This window comes from Ovis aries, chromosome 11 (genome assembly GCF_016772045.2).
Source record: "Ovis aries strain OAR_USU_Benz2616 breed Rambouillet chromosome 11, ARS-UI_Ramb_v3.0, whole genome shotgun sequence".
Lineage (NCBI taxonomy): Eukaryota > Metazoa > Chordata > Mammalia > Artiodactyla > Bovidae > Ovis > Ovis aries.
In genome coordinates, this window is record NC_056064.1 from 60947323 (window position 1) to 60966299 (window position 18977).

The 18977-nt window shown below is 58.9% G+C and overlaps 2 protein-coding genes across 22 annotated transcripts in view; one reads left to right on the forward strand and one right to left on the reverse strand.

Annotated features, from left to right (window-relative positions):
- WIPI1 (WD repeat domain, phosphoinositide interacting 1) overlaps positions 1-10871 on the forward strand; it is a 28098-nt gene extending 17227 nt beyond the window's left edge. Inside the window, exons 6-14 of one of the 3 annotated variants that reach the window (XM_060395885.1) lie at positions 157-249; positions 742-812; positions 1231-1338; positions 4564-4728; positions 6288-6395; positions 6782-6955; positions 7153-7271; positions 7382-7482; positions 10410-10871. In XM_060395885.1, coding sequence (XP_060251868.1) covers positions 157-249; positions 742-812; positions 1231-1338; positions 4564-4728; positions 6288-6395; positions 6782-6955; positions 7153-7271; positions 7382-7482; positions 10410-10457 — 987 coding nt within the window. In that variant the 3' untranslated portion in view covers positions 10458-10871. Of the gene's footprint in view, positions 1-156; positions 250-741; positions 813-1230; positions 1339-4317; positions 4729-6287; positions 6396-6781; positions 6956-7152; positions 7272-7381; positions 7483-10409 lie in introns of all 3 variants that reach the window. The other 2 variants (XM_042256504.2, XM_027973994.3) reach the window with 2 other exon arrangements.
- A 2-nt stretch (positions 10872-10873) lies between these two features.
- Positions 10874-18977, reverse strand: part of ARSG (arylsulfatase G) — a 101829-nt gene continuing 93725 nt past the window's right edge. For 16 of the 19 annotated variants that reach the window (XM_027973989.3, XM_042256502.2, XM_042256500.2 and 13 more), the window contains 2 exons: positions 14850-14940; positions 10874-11756 (listed from right to left, as the gene is read on the reverse strand). In XM_027973989.3, coding sequence (XP_027829790.1) covers positions 11313-11756; positions 14850-14940 — 535 coding nt within the window. In that variant the 3' untranslated portion in view covers positions 10874-11312. Of the gene's footprint in view, positions 11757-14849; positions 17030-18977 lie in introns of those variants that run through there. The other 3 variants (XR_003590597.3, XM_027973990.3, XM_027973992.3) reach the window with 3 other exon arrangements.

Below are 18977 nucleotides of genomic sequence, written 5' to 3' on the forward strand. Positions count from 1 at the left end.
GCAGCCGCCTTGGAGTAGAACCTAGACCCAGACAGCCCGGCGGAGCCCGGAGAGCCCAGCAAAGGGGGGCGGGCGTCTCGGAAGGAAGGGGGAGGGGCGGGAGGTGGACGGCACCCCCCGCGCCCGCCATCGACCCGCCGTCCCTGTCGCCAACAGAAGGCCGTCTGCACCATTGCTGCCCACGAGGGCACGCTGGCCGCCATCGCCTTCAACTCCTCGGGCTCCAGGCTGGCCAGCGCCTCCGAGAAGGTGAGTGCTGCCCACAGCCGTGTCCTTGGGGGCCCCCCTCTGCCAGGGGTGCGGAGGGCCCCAGGCGCCAAGGAGCTGCTGGGGGGGACCGTGGCGCCAGCGCTCGGACCTCACTTCAGAGGGAGGCCCTCGGCCCCTGCGAGTGCCGCCTCATCTATCGTCTCCGCAGACCCAGGGCCTCTGCGTGTAGGACGTGAGCAGCTCTGCCCAGAGCCTGGCGGTCTGACCAAGAACCAGCATGCCCGTCCTCACAGACAGATCGGGGTTCTGGGAAGCCACAGCAGACGGATGGAGCAGCCAGCACCTTGGGCTTAGGTGGGGAGGACAGGGAGACAGAGGGTGTTCAAGTCACCTTCCAAGAGCAGCTTACACGGCACGTGGACAGCCCTCCCTGTTTCCTCTCTGGGGTCAGATGCTCCAGACCAATCCAGCAAGCTCCCCTCCAAAGGGGCAGGTCTGCAGGAAGAAACGCCCACCTGCTCTCTCTTGCAGGGCACTGTCATCCGGGTGTTCTCCGTTCCTGAGGGGCAGAAGCTCTATGAGTTCCGGAGAGGGATGAAAAGGTCTGTGTTCACTGTGTGTGTCGGCGTGTGCTTAGTCGCTTCAGTCGTGTCCGACTCGACGACCCTGTGGACTGTAGGCCACCAGGCTCCCCTGTCCATGGGATTCTCCAGGCAGCAATACTGGAGTGGGTTGCCATGCCCTTCTCCAGGGGATCTTCCCGACCCGGGGCCTGAACCCGAGTCTCTTGTGTCTCCTGCACTGGCAGGGGGGTTCTTTACTGCTGGGGCCACCTGGGAAGCCCTAAAAACCAGGGTCCAGGCCTGGATTTTAAAGTATGTCTCATTGCTAAACAATGCCGACCATCACGTGAGCCTTCAGCATTTAGGTGTCTGTTTTCTTCTGAAGCTGACTTCCAAGCAGGAGGCCGCTCGCCTCGCTCGTTCCCGGGCTCACCCTCCCCCGTGGCTGTGTCTGCAGGTACGTGACCATCAGCTCCCTGGCTTTCAGCATGGACTCGCAGTTCCTCTGTGCCTCCAGCAACACGGAGACCGTGCACATCTTCAAGCTGGAGCATCTCTCCAACAGGTAGGACCGGAAACACCCGGAGACCAGAGCGGGGCCCACCTGCGGGCCGAGGACCGGGCTCCTCCCGTCAGGCCAGCTGCGGTGTTAAGCCAGAGATAAAGTGCACAGTCAATGGGATGCGCTTGCGTACATGCAGGCTAAGCCGCTTCAGTTGTGTCCAACTCTGTGTGACCCCATGGGCTGCAGCCCGCCAGGCTCCTCTGTCCATGGGACTCTCCAGGCCAGAATACTGGAGTGGGTTGCCACGCCCTCCTCCAGGGCATCTTCCCGACCCAGGGATCCAACCCACATCAGTGCCACCCGGGCTTGAATCATCCCCAAACCACCCCCTCACCCTTAGTCCGTGGAAGAACTGTCTTCCACAAATCCAGGCCCTGGTGCCCAAAAGGCTGGGGACTGCTGGGCGAGAGGAGCTGACTTCTCTGCTAAGGCCACTAGCCCGTGTTACTTGCTGTCTCCACCAACGTGGTGAGTGTGTCAGCAGCAGACTCAGGGTGATCCCCGGGGCTCGGGGGCCGCCTCCTGAGCCGCAGCCACGCTCCCCTGGGCAGGAGACCGCAGGCAGGCGAGCTGCTGTCACTGGAGGCCCGTGTCCTCGTCTGCAGAGCCTGACGTAGCAACGATCATGTGTGCGTGTGAAGTCTCTAGCAGGTTCCCTGTAGTGCAGTGCTGGGCTCAGAGGGAAACCAACTAAGCGTTTGCCAGTCTCGTTGTCAGTACCGCGATGCTCAGGCCAGCCTTGTGCTGGAGCCTTGAGCGTGGCCCTGCCTCGCCCCTGCTGCACTTTTAAAACTGAAGCTCTGTGGCCGCTCTGCCCCTGGGCCGCCTCCCCCGGCGTCTGCTGCTTTCTGTCTCTCGGTCGCCTTTCGGTCGTCCTGAGCGTATTTCACACTTTGGCGTGATTGTTCCGTTTGTCACGGTGGTCTGTCTTCAGTGACCTTTGGTGTGAGGATTGCAAAAGGATTCACGACCCGCTGAGGGCTCAGGTGCAGAGCAGGCGATGGCAGCCCACTCTGGTACTGTTGCCTGGAAAATCCCATGGACGGGAGAGCCTGGTGGGCCGCAGTCCATGGGGTCTCTAGGAGTCAGACACGACTGAGCGACTTCAATTTCACTTTTCACTTTCATGCACTGGAGAAGGAAATGGCAACCCGCTGCAGTATTCTTGCCTGGAGAATCCCAGGGACGGGGGAGCCTGGTGGGCTGCCGTCTATGGGGTCGCACAGAGTCAGACACGACTGAAGCGACTTAGCAGCAGCAGCAGCAGAGGGCCCCGGTGATGGTCGGCAGCTTTTAGCGATGAGGCATGCTTTAAATAAAGGCATGGACGCTGTTTTTAGACATCACGCCAGTGCACTCTTACCAGGCGGCAAGAGCGCGAGAGCATCACCATCACACACGGGAAACACAAACCAGGTGTGCGACACGCTGTGTTGCGGGGACTCGATCTGAGTTGGCAGCATCCCCACGGTCTGCCTGAGCGCTTCCTCTCCAGCACCGCGCCTGCCTAGGCCTCCAGGGCCCGAGGCTGACCCTGGGCAGGGAGAGCCTGTGCTGGGCGGCAGCCCGGGCGCGCGTGTTGATGTCAAAGACTTCACGGCGCAGAGCAGCTCACACTCGCGGCCCACCGTGCAGCGGTCAGGGCGCCTCAAACAGTGTCTGTGTGTCTCGGGCCGCGCTGGGCTCAGTGGCGGCCCAGGGACTCCTCTCTAGCCGCGTCAGGCCTCCCTGCCTCCTCCACCGGGGCGCTGACTCCCACTGCGTGGCTGTCTCTGCATCCGACCTGTCTTCCCACCAGCCCCCCACCCCGATTCTGAGTCAGACCTGCCTCAGGGCCGAGCCTGGGACTCCCCCCAAAGCCTCCTGCTCACTGCAGCCCCAGAGACCCCATTACAAGAGAGCACCTACCGTGCGCCCGCCCCACGGTGTGGCTGCTTCAGTCCTCCAAGCAGCCGACCCGAAGGCCCCGCCTCCCTGGGAGGAGCACCCCGGCCGTGCTCCCGGCGGCCCCCCGGCTGGGCGTCCCCGCGGACGCGCTCACGTCTTCTCTCCGCACGTCTGGGCTGCGTCTGCCTCAGATTCGGGGCCTGGGTGCAGCCAGGGCCTCTGTAGACCCCGGCCCCTCGGCGCGGAGCCCCAGGGACCGCAGGCCTGTCCGCGAAGCCAGGACCCTGGGAGGACACGGGCCTGGGAGCGCTGGGCGCCTGCGGACGAGACCCCGTGGCCAGGGGATGTCCAGGTGGTGACGGCGAGAAGCAAACCCCAGGGGCCTGAGCTGGGGCCGCTTCCCCGACTGTCCGTGTCCCCTCTGTCCGTCCCGCGTCCCCCCGGTCTGCCCCACATCCCGCCCCCGTCCGTCCCGCGTCCACCCGGTCCACCCCGCCCCCATCTGTCCCACGTCCCCCAATCCATCCCGCGTCGCCCAATCCGTTCCGCGTCCCCAATCCGTCCCGCGTCCACCCATCCGCCCCACATCTCCCCCCAACCGTCCGCCCCACGTCCTCCCCACATCTCCCCCCCACGTCCGCCCTGTGTCCCGCCCCCGTCTGTCCCGCGTCCCCCCCGTCCGTCCCGTGTCCTCTTGTCGGTCCTCAGCCTCAGCGGGTTGCCCCGGGTGTGCGTCTGTCCTGCCCAGCGCTGAGGCAGGTGTGCGTTGCGTCCACCTCCAGCTCACGGCGGAGCCGCCCCGCCCCCCACCCTCCTGTCTGGCAGAGACCCTGGGATAGGGCGCAGGTGGCGGCTGCAGGGGGCGCAGCAGGCCCTGTGGACTCCCCCACCTGTGAGCATCCCGGCGCCCACCCAGGTGGCTCGGGACAGTAATGCGACACCTCGCAGGCCTCTGGCCCCCGGGGTTCACTGCCCACACAGTCTGGCCTCGAGGTCTGACTCTGAGATCGGCCTGTTCTTTTCTGGGTGAGCCCAGAACAGCCCTGGACTTGTTACAGCGGCCAGGGACCGACTCCTTCTCCCTCTCCCCAGCCCCCCTCCCAGCAGCCCAGAAATCAGAGCGATCATCAGTTTCCATCTCCTGAATGGAGAGAGGCTGACGCACCTGGAGCCACTCCCCGGAACACACGAGCCCTCGGGGCACGGCCAGAAGGGCACGTCCCCAGCCGTCGTGGGCAGGATGTCACAGCAGGGCACGGGCCCTTCCCGTTCGGAGGCCTCGGGTGTTGGACAGCCACGGGGGGTCTCGGCCTCACCCTTGCTCGCCTTGCTCCCCAGCCGACCCGAGGAGCCCTCCACTTGGACCGGCTACGTGGGGAAGATGTTCCTGGCTGCATCCAACTACCTCCCCACCCAGGTGTCCGACATGATGAACCAGGACAGGGCCTTTGCCACCGGGCGTCTGGGCTTCTCCGGCCACAGGAACATCTGCGCCCTCGCCACGTAAGTCCAGCCCCTCCACCCCACCCCCGCCCCCGCCAGGCAGAAACCCTCACTGATTCATTTCCCAGAGTGTGGGGTGCCCCAAACATGCAGACGTGTTTAAGGGAAATCGAGAGAAGGGAACCAGGAAGGGCAAGTAAAGGCAGACCCGCCCCTCAACTCCACCTCACCACTTTGCCATCCAAACTCCCCCCTCCCCATCAGCCAGTGTCTGTCTGGTTGGTCTCTTCTCCTCGGGGGCAGCTGCAAGCTGGCATGGAAGTTTTAAACTCCTCATTCCAGTGATACTGTCTTGAAGACGGTTCCCATTTCTATGGATTTATGTAAAAAAGCTCTAGTTCCAAAGTCCAGGTCCAAACTCCTGTGGGGTGGACAGACGTCTTATCTAAGACCTTTAAGCGTGACCGTTAAAGCTGAACATTGGAAAGATTTTTGTAAAACTAGCCCATCAATAACCTCAGATATATAGACAACATCACTCTTTTGGCAGAAAGTGAAGAGAAACTAAAAAGCCTCTTGATGAAAGTAAAAGAGGAGAGTGAAAAAGTTGGCTTAAAGCTCAACATTCAGAAAACGAAGATCATGGCATCTGGTCCCATCACTTCATGGGAAATAGATGGGGAAATGGGAAACAGTAGCTGACTTTATTTTGGGGGGCTCCAAAATCACTGCAGATGGTGATTACAGCCATGAAATTAAAAGATGCTTACTCCTTGGAAGGAAAGTTATGACCAACCTAGACAGCATATTCAAAAGCAGAGACATTACTTTGCCAACAAAGGTCCGTGTAGTCAAGGCTATGGTTTTTCTAGTGGTCATGTATGGATGTGAGAGTTGGACTGTGAAGAAAGCTGAGCGCCGAAGAATTGATGCTTTTGAACTGTGGTGCTGGAGAAGACTCGAGAGTCCCTTGGATTGCAAGGAGATCCAACCAGTCTATCCTAAAGGAGATCAGTCCTGGGTGTTCATTGGAAGGACAGATGCTGAAGCTGAAACTCCAATACTTTGGCCACCTCACTCGAAGAGTTGACTCACTGGAAAAGACCCTGATGCTGGGAGGGATTGGGGGCAGGAGGAGAAGGGGACGACAGAGGATGAGGTGGCTGGATGGCATCACTGACTCGATGGACATGAGTTTGAGTAAATTCCGGGAGTTGGTGATGGACAGGGAAGCCTGGCATGCTGCAATTCATGGGGTCGTAAAGAATCGGACACGACTGAGCGACTGAATTGAACTGAACTGAACTGAGCCCTTGTCGCTTGGGGCCAGTTTACCCCCCCCCCACGCCCACACCGTTTCCTTCGCTGTTAAAGGCAGAGACAGCACCCCACTCGGCCTGCTGTGCAGGGTCAGGTTCGACCTTTTGTCTCATCCATACAATTACATTCAAAGACAAGCCGGCAAGGACAGCTCCAGCAACCCAGGCTCCCGGCCGGCGGGCCTCTGGCGTGTGGAGGGCGGGACCGGGCGCTGGGTGTGGGGGAGGGGGCTCGGCCCCTGGAAACGTCTGAGCCCACACACGCACGGGCACCGCAGCGCGTGTCTTGTCTGCCCTCAGGATCCAGAAGCTGCCGCGGCTCCTGGTCGTCTCATCCAGTGGGCACCTTTATGTCTACAACCTGGACCCTCAGGACGGAGGAGACTGTGTCCTAATCAAGACCCACAGGTGAAGAGGCCAGTTGTCAGAAAGCCGGGCTTTCAGGACTCGCTGTCGTGTCCCCTGAGCCCAGAGCAGGGGGCGCCCCTGGTGCTGAGGGTGCGAGGTGTGGGGTGGGGGGGGCCGCTGGGGTGTGGGGGGCGGGGGCGGGGGCTGCCAGGGTGCGGGGTCAGGGTGCGGGGCCCCGGGGTGCGGGAGGGCACTCGGGTGTGAGGTGCGGGTGTGAGGGTTGCGAGGGGACACGGGGGTGCGGGGGGGGGCGGGTGCAGAGGGGGGCCAGAATGCTGGGGGCACCGGGGTGCGGGGCCCCTTGGTGCACGGGGGGTGTCCCGGGGTGCGGGGGTGGTGCTGGGGTGCAGGGGCCCGCTGGGCACCGGGCTCCCTTGACTAAGCAGCAGGCATGCCGGGCTATCCCTGCCGGCGCCGCCCTGCCGGCCCCTCTTTCCCCGGAGTCCCTGGGACGTGTTTGCCAAACTGAACGGAGACCTCTCCTGCCGTCTGCGGGCAGGACGCCCCTCGCTTGGGCCCCCTGGAGAGCTGGCCTGCGCATCCCCGCCTGGGGCGCACAGGTGGGCGCAGGTTCCGGAACCAGGGCTGGGACGTTCGCGACTGACCCGGCCGTCGGAGGGTGTGCTGGTCCGGGGAACTGACGGGGGGCTGCGCCTGAACCCGGGGCCAGGCCCGGCCTCCCCCCTCTTCCTCGGGAGGTGTCCTGGGCGGGAGGTGACCGCTCGTCTCTCCCTGCCCCCTCCATCGCTGCCGGCAGCTTGCTTGGCTCAGGAACCAGCGAAGAGAATAAAGAAAACGACCTCAAACCGCCCTTACCTCAGTCTTACGCCGCAACGGTGGCCAGACCGAGCGCGTCCGCAGCCTCCACCGTGCAGGGTGAGCGGGCCCGAGGGGCCTGGGTGGTCACCGTGCCGGGTGGGCGGGCCCGCGACCTAGGCCAGAGATCAGCTCCCCCAGCGTCTCTCACGCCTCACTCCCTTCTGCAGGTTACTCCGAGGACGGCGGGGCGCTCCGCGGGGAGGTCATTCCCGAACACGAGTTTGCAACGGGACCGATTTGTCTGGACGATGAGAACGAGTTCCCTCCTGTGAGCACTGGACGCCCCTAGAGCTGAGTCCCTGCGCCTGGACGGGCCCTCCCCTCGGCCCGGGCGGAGCCTCTTCCCCGTTGTCTGCTCCGCACCACCTAATCCTGCCGGGACACCCGGGAGGCCAGCGGGGTTTAGCGTGTGGTGGGCCTCCACCCAAACCAGCCCACCCGCGTGTTAGGATGGCGCGTTCTCTCCCAGGCGCTCTTGCGGCCTCCCCGGTTCAGAGACCAGGCCTCAGTTCCTCTTCTTTAGCAGTGTCTTCGCAGCTCACAGAGGGGGAACCTGCCCGTGTAAACTCCTTTTCCCGGGGCGCCACATGTCCTAGCGCCCTCGTGCTAAAGGTGACGCTCAGACAGCACTGGGCCCTCAGCCCCTCCTCTCTGACAGACCCTGCAGAGCCACGTGTCAGCTGGGACCTCCCCCACCCCCGGCCCCTCTAGCCCGGTCACTCCCATCCCCTGCTTCAGCCCTGTGGGCAGCGGGGGTACCCCAGGCTGGGCTGGGCGCTGGGCAGGGGTCCTTCTCACATCTTGGGAGACGAGAAGCTTGTGCCCCTGGTTCTGAGCCTTCAAGCTTCTGTTCGGGGCAGCAGAGAGCCCCTCTTGTGAGCTTTAGTTAGAGAGCAGCCCGGATGGTCAGCTTGGAATCATCTCGAAATGGAAGCAGTGTTTAGGCCTAAACGTGGGGGGCTCCCGGACCGTCCCTCCTAGAGGCAGAGGAGCAGCCACTGGGGCACAGGTCTTGGGGGCCAGTGTTTTCTCTCAGTGCTGATTTCATGCCAGGTGGATTCCATTTGCAAGAGGATGGAGGGTGGGTCTGGCTTCTCTCTTGCATAGATCTGTAGGACAGTCTACGCAGAGGAAAGAAAGGGAGGGGGCCTCCCTGGTGGTCCAGTGGTGAAGATTCCACGCTTCTCACACAGGGGTGCAGGTGTGATCTCTGGTCGAGGAATTAAGATCTCATATGCCACGTTACAGCCAAAAAATACAAAACGAAAAGCTGCCATGGGCCCTTCATGCAGGGGCTGAAAGGCCACGTTCGTCATTTCCCAAAAGGCTCCACGGGGTGCTGCGTGAGACGGACATTTTTGGCTTTTTATAGATCGTCACACACAGTGCCAACAAGTGAAGCTGACATTTCAGGGCCAGAAAGCAGTCATCGTTAAAACTGTGCATTTAAAAACATTTGTTGGCTCAACGCCTCCCAGTAGGGCAGTTGTTTTGCTTTGGGGGTTCTCTCGCCCCTCTTCACTACAGAGGGAGCTTTTCTGTTCCCCAAAACTTGGCATCTGGGTCCTGAAGTTGCATCCTTGGAACCCAGAGCAGGTCAGACGCAGTGGCTTATGGGACCTTCCTACCCGTCATCAGCAGTTGTAAAAGTCTGGGACTGCTCTAAAAGATGATTGGATTGTGAGACTCTCCACTGTAACCAGAGCAGACCTGGAGACCTCTTATATTTACAGAACCGGATTACCCTGGGTATTGGCATTCAGAGGTGATCTCTTGCCAAAGAAAACCTGTATCAAATTAAAAGTACCCCATGTTATTTGGTGTACCTGTTATTTGGTACATCATTTGGAGTAAAAAACAAAAAACTGGAGATGCTTGAGAATTAGCGACAAAATGGGAGGCCTGTCTGCTTAGGCCATGCCAGGGAGCCTGGGAGGAGCCAGTCGTCCCGTCTCCCGCGTCAGGACCAGATGAGTGGAAGCTGCTTTAAATTGCATGGAGGCCTCTTATTTATACACGAGTGGGAGTGCCCGTCACCGAAGGAGGTTCCCTGGAATGCTCGTCAGGCCCTAATGATTTTGAAGCAGCCCCCAAAATTGTACAGAGAAGGCGGGAGGACTTGCAGGGGCCATTGGCCCCCAGCCCTGCCCTGAGGCTGCAGGCACAGCAGCAGGTAATGAGCGGGCGGGTCAGAGGCCTGGTACGTTTTCATGAGAGGGACTGTCTCAGTCATGCCCTTGCTGGCTGTGATCATCCCCGGAGAGTCTAGACACTTCTCTCTGCCTGTCCTGAAGTGCCAGGCCCGTTACAAACACCGGCCCAGAAGTCTCACCTCTACCCACATTCCTAAAGGCGCTCCGGGATCCTGACGCATCCTGGGGTCTTAGTAGCTCACAGACAGGAGCGGAGGTATACCCGGATAGTCCCGAGGGGTCCCTGTATAGTCACTGCTGACCTTCCTCTTTAAACACACTGGCACTTGGCTGGGTACCATCCCGCTTCCCTCCTTGGGATTTACTTTGCTCTGAGCACAGTGAGAGAAAGGCGTACCGATCATTTCCGGTCCCTCGGAAAGATGCTGTATTCGGGAAGGGAGCAGCTTTGGGTCAGTAACAAGTCGCCCTTGGTGAGTCTGCGTATTATCTGACGTTCGTCTTGCTCTTGGGAGCAGGAGTGAAGGATTGGGACCAAGGGTGTTTACTGACTTTTTCACAGTGACTTAGAAGTCTGTGTTTACAAGTAAGATGAGCCTTTAAGAAAAATACACATATACATGTCAGTATGCATATATATTTTGGGCTTCCCTGGTAGCTCAGACGGTTAAAAAAAAATCGGCTTGCAGTGCAGGAGACCTGGTTCGGTCCCTGGGTTGGAAAGATCCCCTGGGGGAGGAAATGGCAACCCACTCCAGTGTTCTTGCCTGGAGAATCCCATGGACAGAGGGGCCTGGTGGGCTGCCGTCTGTGGGGTCGCAAAGAGAGAAAACCGAACATGCACACACACACGTATTTTTTACAAATAGTGTTTTCTGCACCTAAAGACGACAGGTGACCCCTGTGGCCACACGCAAGGGTCGGTCTGTGGACTGAGATGGGGAACCTCCACCAGCCCCGTGTGGACACTGACCCGCCGGCACACCGCCCACCTGCCAGCACCCCCAGAAAGGGTAAGGCCGCTCTGTTTTGATTTCGGCAGATCACTTCGTGCCGTGGAGATCAGCAGGACAAAGCCACACCGTCCTGACGGGCAGCAGGGCCGCCCGGGTCAGGTGGTTCTGGAGCAGACGAGGAAGATGGACAGGCAGGCGGCTGAGTGAGCAGCGGGGGGGACAGAAGCCCCGGGACGCGGTTCTCAGCCGGTGGGCGCGGGGGCTGGCGCAGACCCACGGCCTGCCCTGGAAAGTGTGTCCCAGCTGCAGCGTCCACGGGAACGAATCGTATCCATCGGCAACCCGGATTTTACATTAACGAGGGCATCCTTCTGAACATGTATGCTGTGTATAAAACGTACCTATAGGAACACCTCTCGGAACTGTATTCCGTTCTATGTGACTCAGGCTGTTGTGGCCAGGCAAAAGGTGTTTGCAGTGATCGGAATAAACCATTCATGACCTTTCAGTCCCATCTAGGACACTAATAATAAAATCATGGCAATGCACGTTTGAGGCTTTAAATTTTTACTTTGTGGTTTGAGGAGGCAGGAAGAATTCCTAAAATCTACAGAGTACAGACATTTGCCTGTGGAAGGGATGGAGGGGGGTGGGGAGGCTTCTGCGGCTCCTCCGCTCAGAGACAAGCGGACCTACGTCAGGTGTCCACCCTGCCCCAGCATCCCTAGGGGAGCCTCCCGGCCGCGGAGCATCTCCGGTCGCACCCCGCCGCTTGGTCGCAGGAAAGGCGGGGCGGGGCTGCTCCAGACGCCAGAGGGCACGGGCCTCCGATCAAAGGACCAGCAAAACTGGGCACATCTAAAAAAGGAAAAGGAACTGCAGCGTCTTGTGCGCTGCCTGGGGTCACGTCCTGTTCCAGGCAGGCATCTTCACGTCTCCCGGTCTCCTTCAGCGTCATTCTGCGAGTCCGGTTACGTAATCGCCCAAGTTCAGAGGCTGGTCTGACTCCTGACTCGCTGCCTTTGCTCACAGCGCGGGCGCGGTGCGCTCTCAGACGGGGACGCAGAGCGGTGAGCGCGGAACAGCTCGGGGCCTCGTCTTCGGAGCGCGCGGGGCCGCGGCGGGGGCAAGCGCCGGCGCCCCGGCTCAGTGTGTCCCTCACGCGGCCCGGCAGCGGCAGGCGGGGCGCCGGGGGTCGCAGCAGGGCCGCACGGAAGGGTCCTGGCTGTAATCCGCCCGCGAGACGCGGTCGCGGGCGATGTCGGCGAGGACGCCGGCCAGAGCCGCCGCGACCCTGGGCAGCACCGCCCGGTACTCGGCGCCGCCCCGGTCCAGGGGCGCGGCCTCCGCGCGGTCAGCTTCCAGGTCGAAGATGAGGGGGCGCTCGTGGTGCCGCTCGGGGCCGGCGCTCCCGTCGCAGGCTCGGGCTCCGCCTGGGGAGGGGACGGCAGAGACCCCGTCAACCCAGCGTCGGCCCGAGGTGTGCAGAGCATCCCGACGAATTCTAAGTGCTAACTGGAGTGAGCCCAGAATGGGCGTGCAGCGGAGAGACCGGTTTCCCCACACAAGTCTGAAGGGCTCAGCAAGGAAGGGTGGTGGAGCTCACAGTGTGAATGCTATTAAGCTAGACAGGCCTGATGAACACCGTGTTTTCCACTGAAGTCCTTCAGTGTTCATGCTAGGAGCGAAGACTATGTCCCAGGACGGAGACATTTACCTAAGGACAGGGAGGCCCGGCATGCTGCGATTCATGGGGTCGCAGAGTCGGACACGACTGAGCGACTGGACTGAACTGAACTGAGGGACAAAATTCAACAGACCCCAGTTCTAACAAAGTATAAGAGCCAGCCTCCTCAAGTTTAAGGAGATTAGGTGGTGATTAACAGCCCGTGGGGGGGCTACCCTGGTGGCTCAGTGTAAAGGATCCCCTTTCCAATGCAGGAGACTCGGACTTGATCCCTGGGTGGGAAGGTTCTCCAGAGAAGGCAATGGCGGCCCAGTCCAGTATTCTTGCTTGGAGAACCCCATGGACCGGGAATCCTGGTGGGCTAAGTCCATGGGCTCACAGAAGAGACTCACACATGACAATGCCTAAACAGCAACCTAGTTCACGGAAAAATCTAAAATTGCATCCTCATCACAGGACACACATGTCTTTCTCTAGCCTAATGTAGCCCCCACTCCAGTGCTCTCGCCTGGAGAATCCCATGGACGGAGGAGCCTGGTGGGCTGCAGTCCATGGGGTCGCTAGGAGTCGGACACGACTGAGCGACTTCACTTTGACTTTTCACTTTCTTGCATTGGAGAAGGAAATGGCAACCCACTCCAGTGTTCTTGCCTGGAGAATCCCAGGGACGGGGGAGACACGCGGGCTGCCGTCTGTGGGGCCGCACAGAGTCGGACACGACTGACGCGACCTAGCAGCAGCAGCAGCAGTCTAATGTAGCAGGTGTCAATTCATCTCATCGCAAAGCAGGTTTAAGTCATCCGGACGCAGAGTTTCAAGGATGGGAGGTGAGAGAAGGAATCAGAGCTCCCTCACCCATCTGCTGACGTCTCCCTTCTCCGTCTGCTAACTCTCCTGGGAGCCGGGTGACTGTAGAGAGGAGCAGGCATCCCCTGGGTGTCATAATTCCTTTCTGATTGTGATCGTTTCCAACAGGCTTATTACGTCGTGTGACCCCAGCATTGTGGTGCCAAGGACTTTCTGGCTGGGTTACGACTTCTGAAATTAACTCAGCCTGGAGAAACCATACCTCTTCGATAGAGTAATGTAAGGGCTGTAATCTAGAGCTTCCCATCTGAACGCATAACAAATATCTGACTGGTTTGCATTTTAGGTCTCGGAGAGTTGCACATTCCTGTGGCAGTTTTAATATTTCTCAAGTGATGAACTCAGAAGAGCCGGTTTTGCTTTTGTGACACATTTTCTTTGGGGTCACTTATTCATGCTCAAGGCAAATAATGTTTGTTCTTCATTATATAATTCTTTGGAAAGCTCTAACCTCAAATAACTGAATCAAACTGGAATCCATATCAGATTCCAGATTTGAAAGGGCTTTTTTTTTTTTTTTTTTGCATGGGGTGGGGAGAGGTCTTGTTTTTCATTCATTACAAAAAAAGTGTTAGTGTTCGTTCCTACCAGATCCAAGATTCTGTGCGAGGCACATCAAGAGGACAAAGATTAAAGAGCTCACAGAGCTGAGTTTGTGCTTAGATGGTCAGCGGCATCTGACTCCTTGAGACCCCATGGACTGTAACCCGAGTGAACTGCCATTTCCTCCTCCAGGGATGTTCCTGGTCCAGGATCAAACCCGTGATTCCTCCGTCTCCGGCATTGGCAGGCAGGTTCCTTACCACTAGCACCCCTGGCCGTTGAGTTTAGAGGGCTTAAAACTATTAGGAAGGATAAAAGATGTACTTGAATAACTGGCGCAGATGGTAAAATGTGGTAAATATCAGAGTTCTCCACATCCTACCAGCTGGGAAGATGAAAAGGCATTCTGCCATCCAGGCGGCCTGAAACGCTGAGAGGGATTTTAATCTGGAGGCCAAGGAGGGTCATTGCTCTTGGGAACTAAGACTAGACAAGCACGGGACGGGCTTCCCTGGTGGTCTGGTGGATAAGAATCCGCCTGCCAATGCAGGGGACGCAGGTCTGGTCCCTGGTCCGCGAGGATCCCACCTGCCGCTAGGCAAACAAGACCGTGTCCACGGTTACCAAAGCCCCTGTGCCCTAGAGCCTGCGCTCCGGAACAAGAGACGCCGTCACGGTGAGAAGCCCGGCACCGCAGCGAACAGCAGCCCCTGCTCGCCACAGCTGCGAACCATCACGCACACAGTGAGGACCCAGCACGGCCACAGATAAATAAAACTTTCTAAAACAGAAACGAAATACAGGACGTCCCTGGTGGCCCAGGGGTTAAGACTCTTTGCTTCCACTACAAGAGGCGCGGGTTTGATCCCCCGCTGGGGAACTAAGACCCCCATGCTCTGCAGCCAGAAAAAAAAGATGTGCAGGGACCCAGGATGGAGGGAATTTGAATTCAGTTGGAAGCAAGAAGCCACTGGAGGGTTTTAAGAACCGTCCCTGATCGGGTAGCAGGTTTCTAAAAAACGTTAACATTTAAGACACCCACAGGGTGAGCCAAGAAGCAGGAAACCTCAGTTTGCTAAACAGACCTTCTACAGCTACTTTCTCAGTCTCTTGTCAGGCAAATTACACTTTAAAGTCTCTCCAAGCCTCCACTGAACATTCAGTCACACGGGCCCGGCAAGTAGAACCATGGGGTGAAGCGTTTTTTCTCGGGAGAAAGGGCAGTGTAGACGCGCTGCGCCAGCTCCGAGCTGGCTGGGGAGCTCGGGAAGAGTGCAAAGACCTTGTTTGTGTATCAGTGGGTGTGGCGGGGCCCCTGGGACCGGATCTGGGGGCGACGCCGTCAGAGATGCCGCCGCGTCCCTGAAGGAGGGCACGTGCCCTCGCCGTGAGGCCTGAGCGGGGTCCGCAGGGCACCCCCTCCACTCACCGGTGACGTAGAAGGCCTTGTACTGCTCCAGGCGGACGGTCTGAAGCGCTCCGTCCTCTCCAGCAGCCCCGCTGTTGGGGTGGAACAGCACCTGGGGAAGGGGACAAGGCTTCCTGGTGAAGCGCCCGATGCCCTCCCTGGACAGCAGGAGCGTCCTTGTCGTGGTCCCTGCTCCCCATCACCGCCGAGCCCACCCCGCCCCAAACGCGGCAGACACAGGCCTCCGGTCCACACGGCCTGTTCCCGGGAGCGTAAGCAGGCGGCGCGTCTCCCGGTCAGTTCATCCGAGTGGGTCACAGGTCTGGCTGGCTTCCAAGCCCAGAACTAGCCTGGTCATCTGCAGGGTCTGGTGCAAAATGAGGATGAGACAAACCTTGTCCCCAAATCAAGAATTTCAACGGTCAGCACAAGGGGTTATGTTCATTATCCTGTGATAAACCATGATGGAGAAGAATATGAAAATAACGTACACGTATGTATAACTGGGTCACTTTGCTGTGCAGTAGAAATTAACAGTGTTGTAACCAACTCTACTCCAGTATTTATGATTTCATTTTTATTTACTATTTGGTTGCCCCAGGTCTTAGCTGTGGCACGTGGGATCCAGTTCCCTGACCAGGGATCAAACCCGGGCCCCTGTACTGGGCGCAGAGTCTTAGCCACTGCTCCACCAGGGGAGTCCCCTAAGATAAAATCTTAAGAATAACTATTTTATTTTACTTACTACCCCTGGTCCCCAAATTACAGTTTTCAAGGTGGCCAGGGCATGCCAGGGGCATGGGTTCGATCCCTGGTGCGGGGTTGTGGGGGGTCTAAATCCTACAGGCCACAGGGTATGGTTCCCCCTACCCTGCCAAAAAAAAAAAAAAAGAAAAAAGAATCGCCCTCCAGAATGGAGAGACTCAGAGTGGAGTTCAGGGTTCCCAAGGGCAAGGTCTGGTAGGAAATAAATGACCAGCATCCTTGGAAAGCTGGGGGCTTTGGGCTGGAAGCGTGAGACCGCCCTGCTATGAATCATGACTGATATATATCACTGGAAAGGCGCTTATGTGATTCAAAGTTTCCATGGAGCTAAAAAAAAAAATGAGAAACATCTGTTGGAGCGGTAAACAGCTGTCCCCCCAAGTTTCCCAGCCCTGAGCGGCTGCCAGTGAGGGTGGGCCCCCCCAACACCTGCTGCTTCCGAGCTCTCGTGACAGCGCCCGCGATCCCGGCGGCGTGATGACAGCGGGCCCCGGCCAAACAGGAAGAGGATCATAACTCAGAACCCTCACCCCTTCCAGCCCAAGGAAGCCAAGCCTCTCACCGCAGGAGGCTGCGTTGTTTCCTTCTGGAGAGGACAGGAAGGTGGGGGGGGGGCGCTTGGAAAACCTATTGTCAGCTGAGCTGCAACTTTACTCAGACACCCAGGAGACGGGAGCCCTGGTCTGCGGGTTAGAACCCTTGACACCGTGTGACTCTCAGTAACAGAAGCTCCGCACGGGCGGACTGCCGTGGGCAGGATGTTTACGCGTTGCCAGGCACCGCTTCCGAAACCCAAGAGGAAGCAGGGGGGCTCGCCCTCGAGCCCGCGGATGGGTTTGGAGGACTCTGTACGTGCCCTGCTCTCCCCTCTGAGCCGACCGACCAAGGCGTTCTTGTTTATATCAACAGAGGAAGGAGGCTGGCGAATTTACACACGATTCACAGCTGGAGACATTTCCTCCCCAGGGGACACGCAGTCCGAATTTCAAAGATAACTTTATCTTCTGCAAACACATGCATCTTCTTGGTGGCTTTTCTTACCTGTTAGCTTTATTCTATCCAATCGCCGTTTTTCAAGCAGGAGGCACCTCCTTACTTTAAGCCCTGGAGGCCGGTGCCTAGGTGAGATCCTCAGCAAGCCAGGAGAGCTCCCAGGCCTTCGGGTGCGGGCGCGCAGACCCCCATCTCCAGAAGTGGTCAGCCTTGTGCCAGCCGCTCTGGACAGCATCTCTGACCACTAGGGGCCTCTCTTCTCCTTAAGAGAGGTGATCGGTGGTCCAGAGACTGAGGACTTAACTGCTTTTCCGACGTGTGGTCTCCAGGGATGGCTGCGCACTGTGTGACCGCACGGCCCAGGTTGGTCAGGGCAGAGCAGGTGCAGTGCTGCTACGGAAGCGTTCCGTTGGCTGACAGTTCTTGGGCTTGGACGTGTCAGCCTGGGGCGGGGATAAGACGTGACCAGCCACGATGCCACAACCCGCAGCTTCCAGCCGGGAGCCAGGCAAGCCCTGAGTGGGACCTGTGTGCCCCCCTGCCCGCCCGCTCCCTGCTCCCCCTCCTCCACTCCCCCTCCCTGCTGCGGCTGCCCTCGGTGCCTGGACACAGACCCCCCCAGACTGCAGGGTGTGCAGAAATGCACAGCATAGAGTCAGCAGCCGTGGTTTTCAACATCACAGACAAGACAGCCCTGGCTGTCTGCGAGTGAGAAGACCGCTCCGCCGGAAAACCCACAGCCCAGCATCTGCTCTCATCGCAGGGCCCAAGGGGCGGGGTCAGTGTGCACACAGCCCCACGCTGCTTCAGCTCGCCAACTTGCCATTGCCATTACCTGCTTGCAAAACGGAAGCACCCAAGGGCTGAAGCGTTTTGCATAGCTTTGAGATGACAGTCTAGGGGTCCTTCGAGCTTCTTGAAACTGGAATGGTTTTCTAAACCAACCCATACCAGAACCTTGTAAGCCCAGAATATAGCTGAGGGTGAACAAACTGTGTTTATTAAAACATACTTGTGCGTGCTGTGGGAGCGAATGAATATATTCTGCATCTTAAGGGATGTTCCAGACAGGCGGAAGCGTTTAAATCTAACCTTTAAGGCTGTTTTGTGCCACTGGATGTCCCAGAATGTCACACAGCGCCTTGCACGCGACTCAGTAAGTGGTCACTGAATGCAGAACAGCACAGGCGTGCGTGTGTGTGTGAACGCACAGGTATATGTACACACATCTTTATAATCCTGTGTTTCCCTCCTGGTCTTCCATCAGCAACTTCGAGAGGGTTTACAATCGTTTCTCTTGGGGCCGACTAGGAAAGACCAAGGTGGGGGGCCCATGGTGAGAACCCTCCTGCCACCCCAGGAAACGAAAGAGACTCAGGTTCGATCCCCTGGAGGAGGGCATGGCAGCCCACTCTGCTGTTCTTGCCTGGAGAATCCCATGGACAGAGAAACCTGGGGGCTACAGTCCACGGGAGAGCAAAGAGTCAGACACGACTGAAGCGACTTAGCACACACTCGGAAAAGACCAAGGCCAAATCCAGGGCCAGCAGCAAGCTATGTTGACCTCTCAGGTGTCTTTACTAACACTGCAGGAGTCTAGTCCTTGGGGGGGCCGGGCCCACAGGAGACACACCCTAAGAGTTCCCGCAGAGCTCCTGGTGAGCAGTAAGGCGTGGCTGTTCCCCTTGGGTCACGGGGTGCCGTCAGCCCCACTCCAGCTGTGTCCCCACCCATCACACATCCCCACAAAACCCCAAACGGCGCTGTGGCTTTTATCAGGCCGTCCTGCCGGGTCCCTGGGGCCCACGTTAGTCACCATGCAGCCCTGAAGAGGGGCCCCCGTGAGTTTGCGGAAAGAGGCAGCCTGAGAAAGCAGGTCTCTGCCGGCTGCAGACGGAAGTTCCGCGCCAGCTCCCACGGGCTCTGGGACCGTGTTGAGGAGCCAACGTCGAAGCTTCCTGGTGACCTTAGTCACCCTCCTGGACACTTGGGAGCATCTCTCCACTGACGCAGTCGACAACCCCCCAGGGCCACATACCGCCAGCTCCCAGCCCAGGGGCGGAAGCCACCTTCCTGCGTAGCTGTCCTGGGGGGAGGTGGGGCGGGGAATAGGGTTGGGCTTGGCAGGGTCTGCAGCTCGGGAAGCAGGGTAGGGGGGTCAGACCAGCTGGGAGGAGCTGTTCTGTCCCAGGGGCCAGCCCGGGCCTCCATGAAGGAGCCCAGGGCCCACTCTGACCCGTGCACCGGCAGAGGGGCAGGGCACCTTCAGGAACTGCCTCAGGACATTCGACTCACTTCCCTGTGACTCCCGGGAGGCCAGAAATAGACGCTTTGATGTGCTGGTCCCTAACTGGGAGGCCAGCCCCGGATCCCACCCGCCCCCTTCCCTCC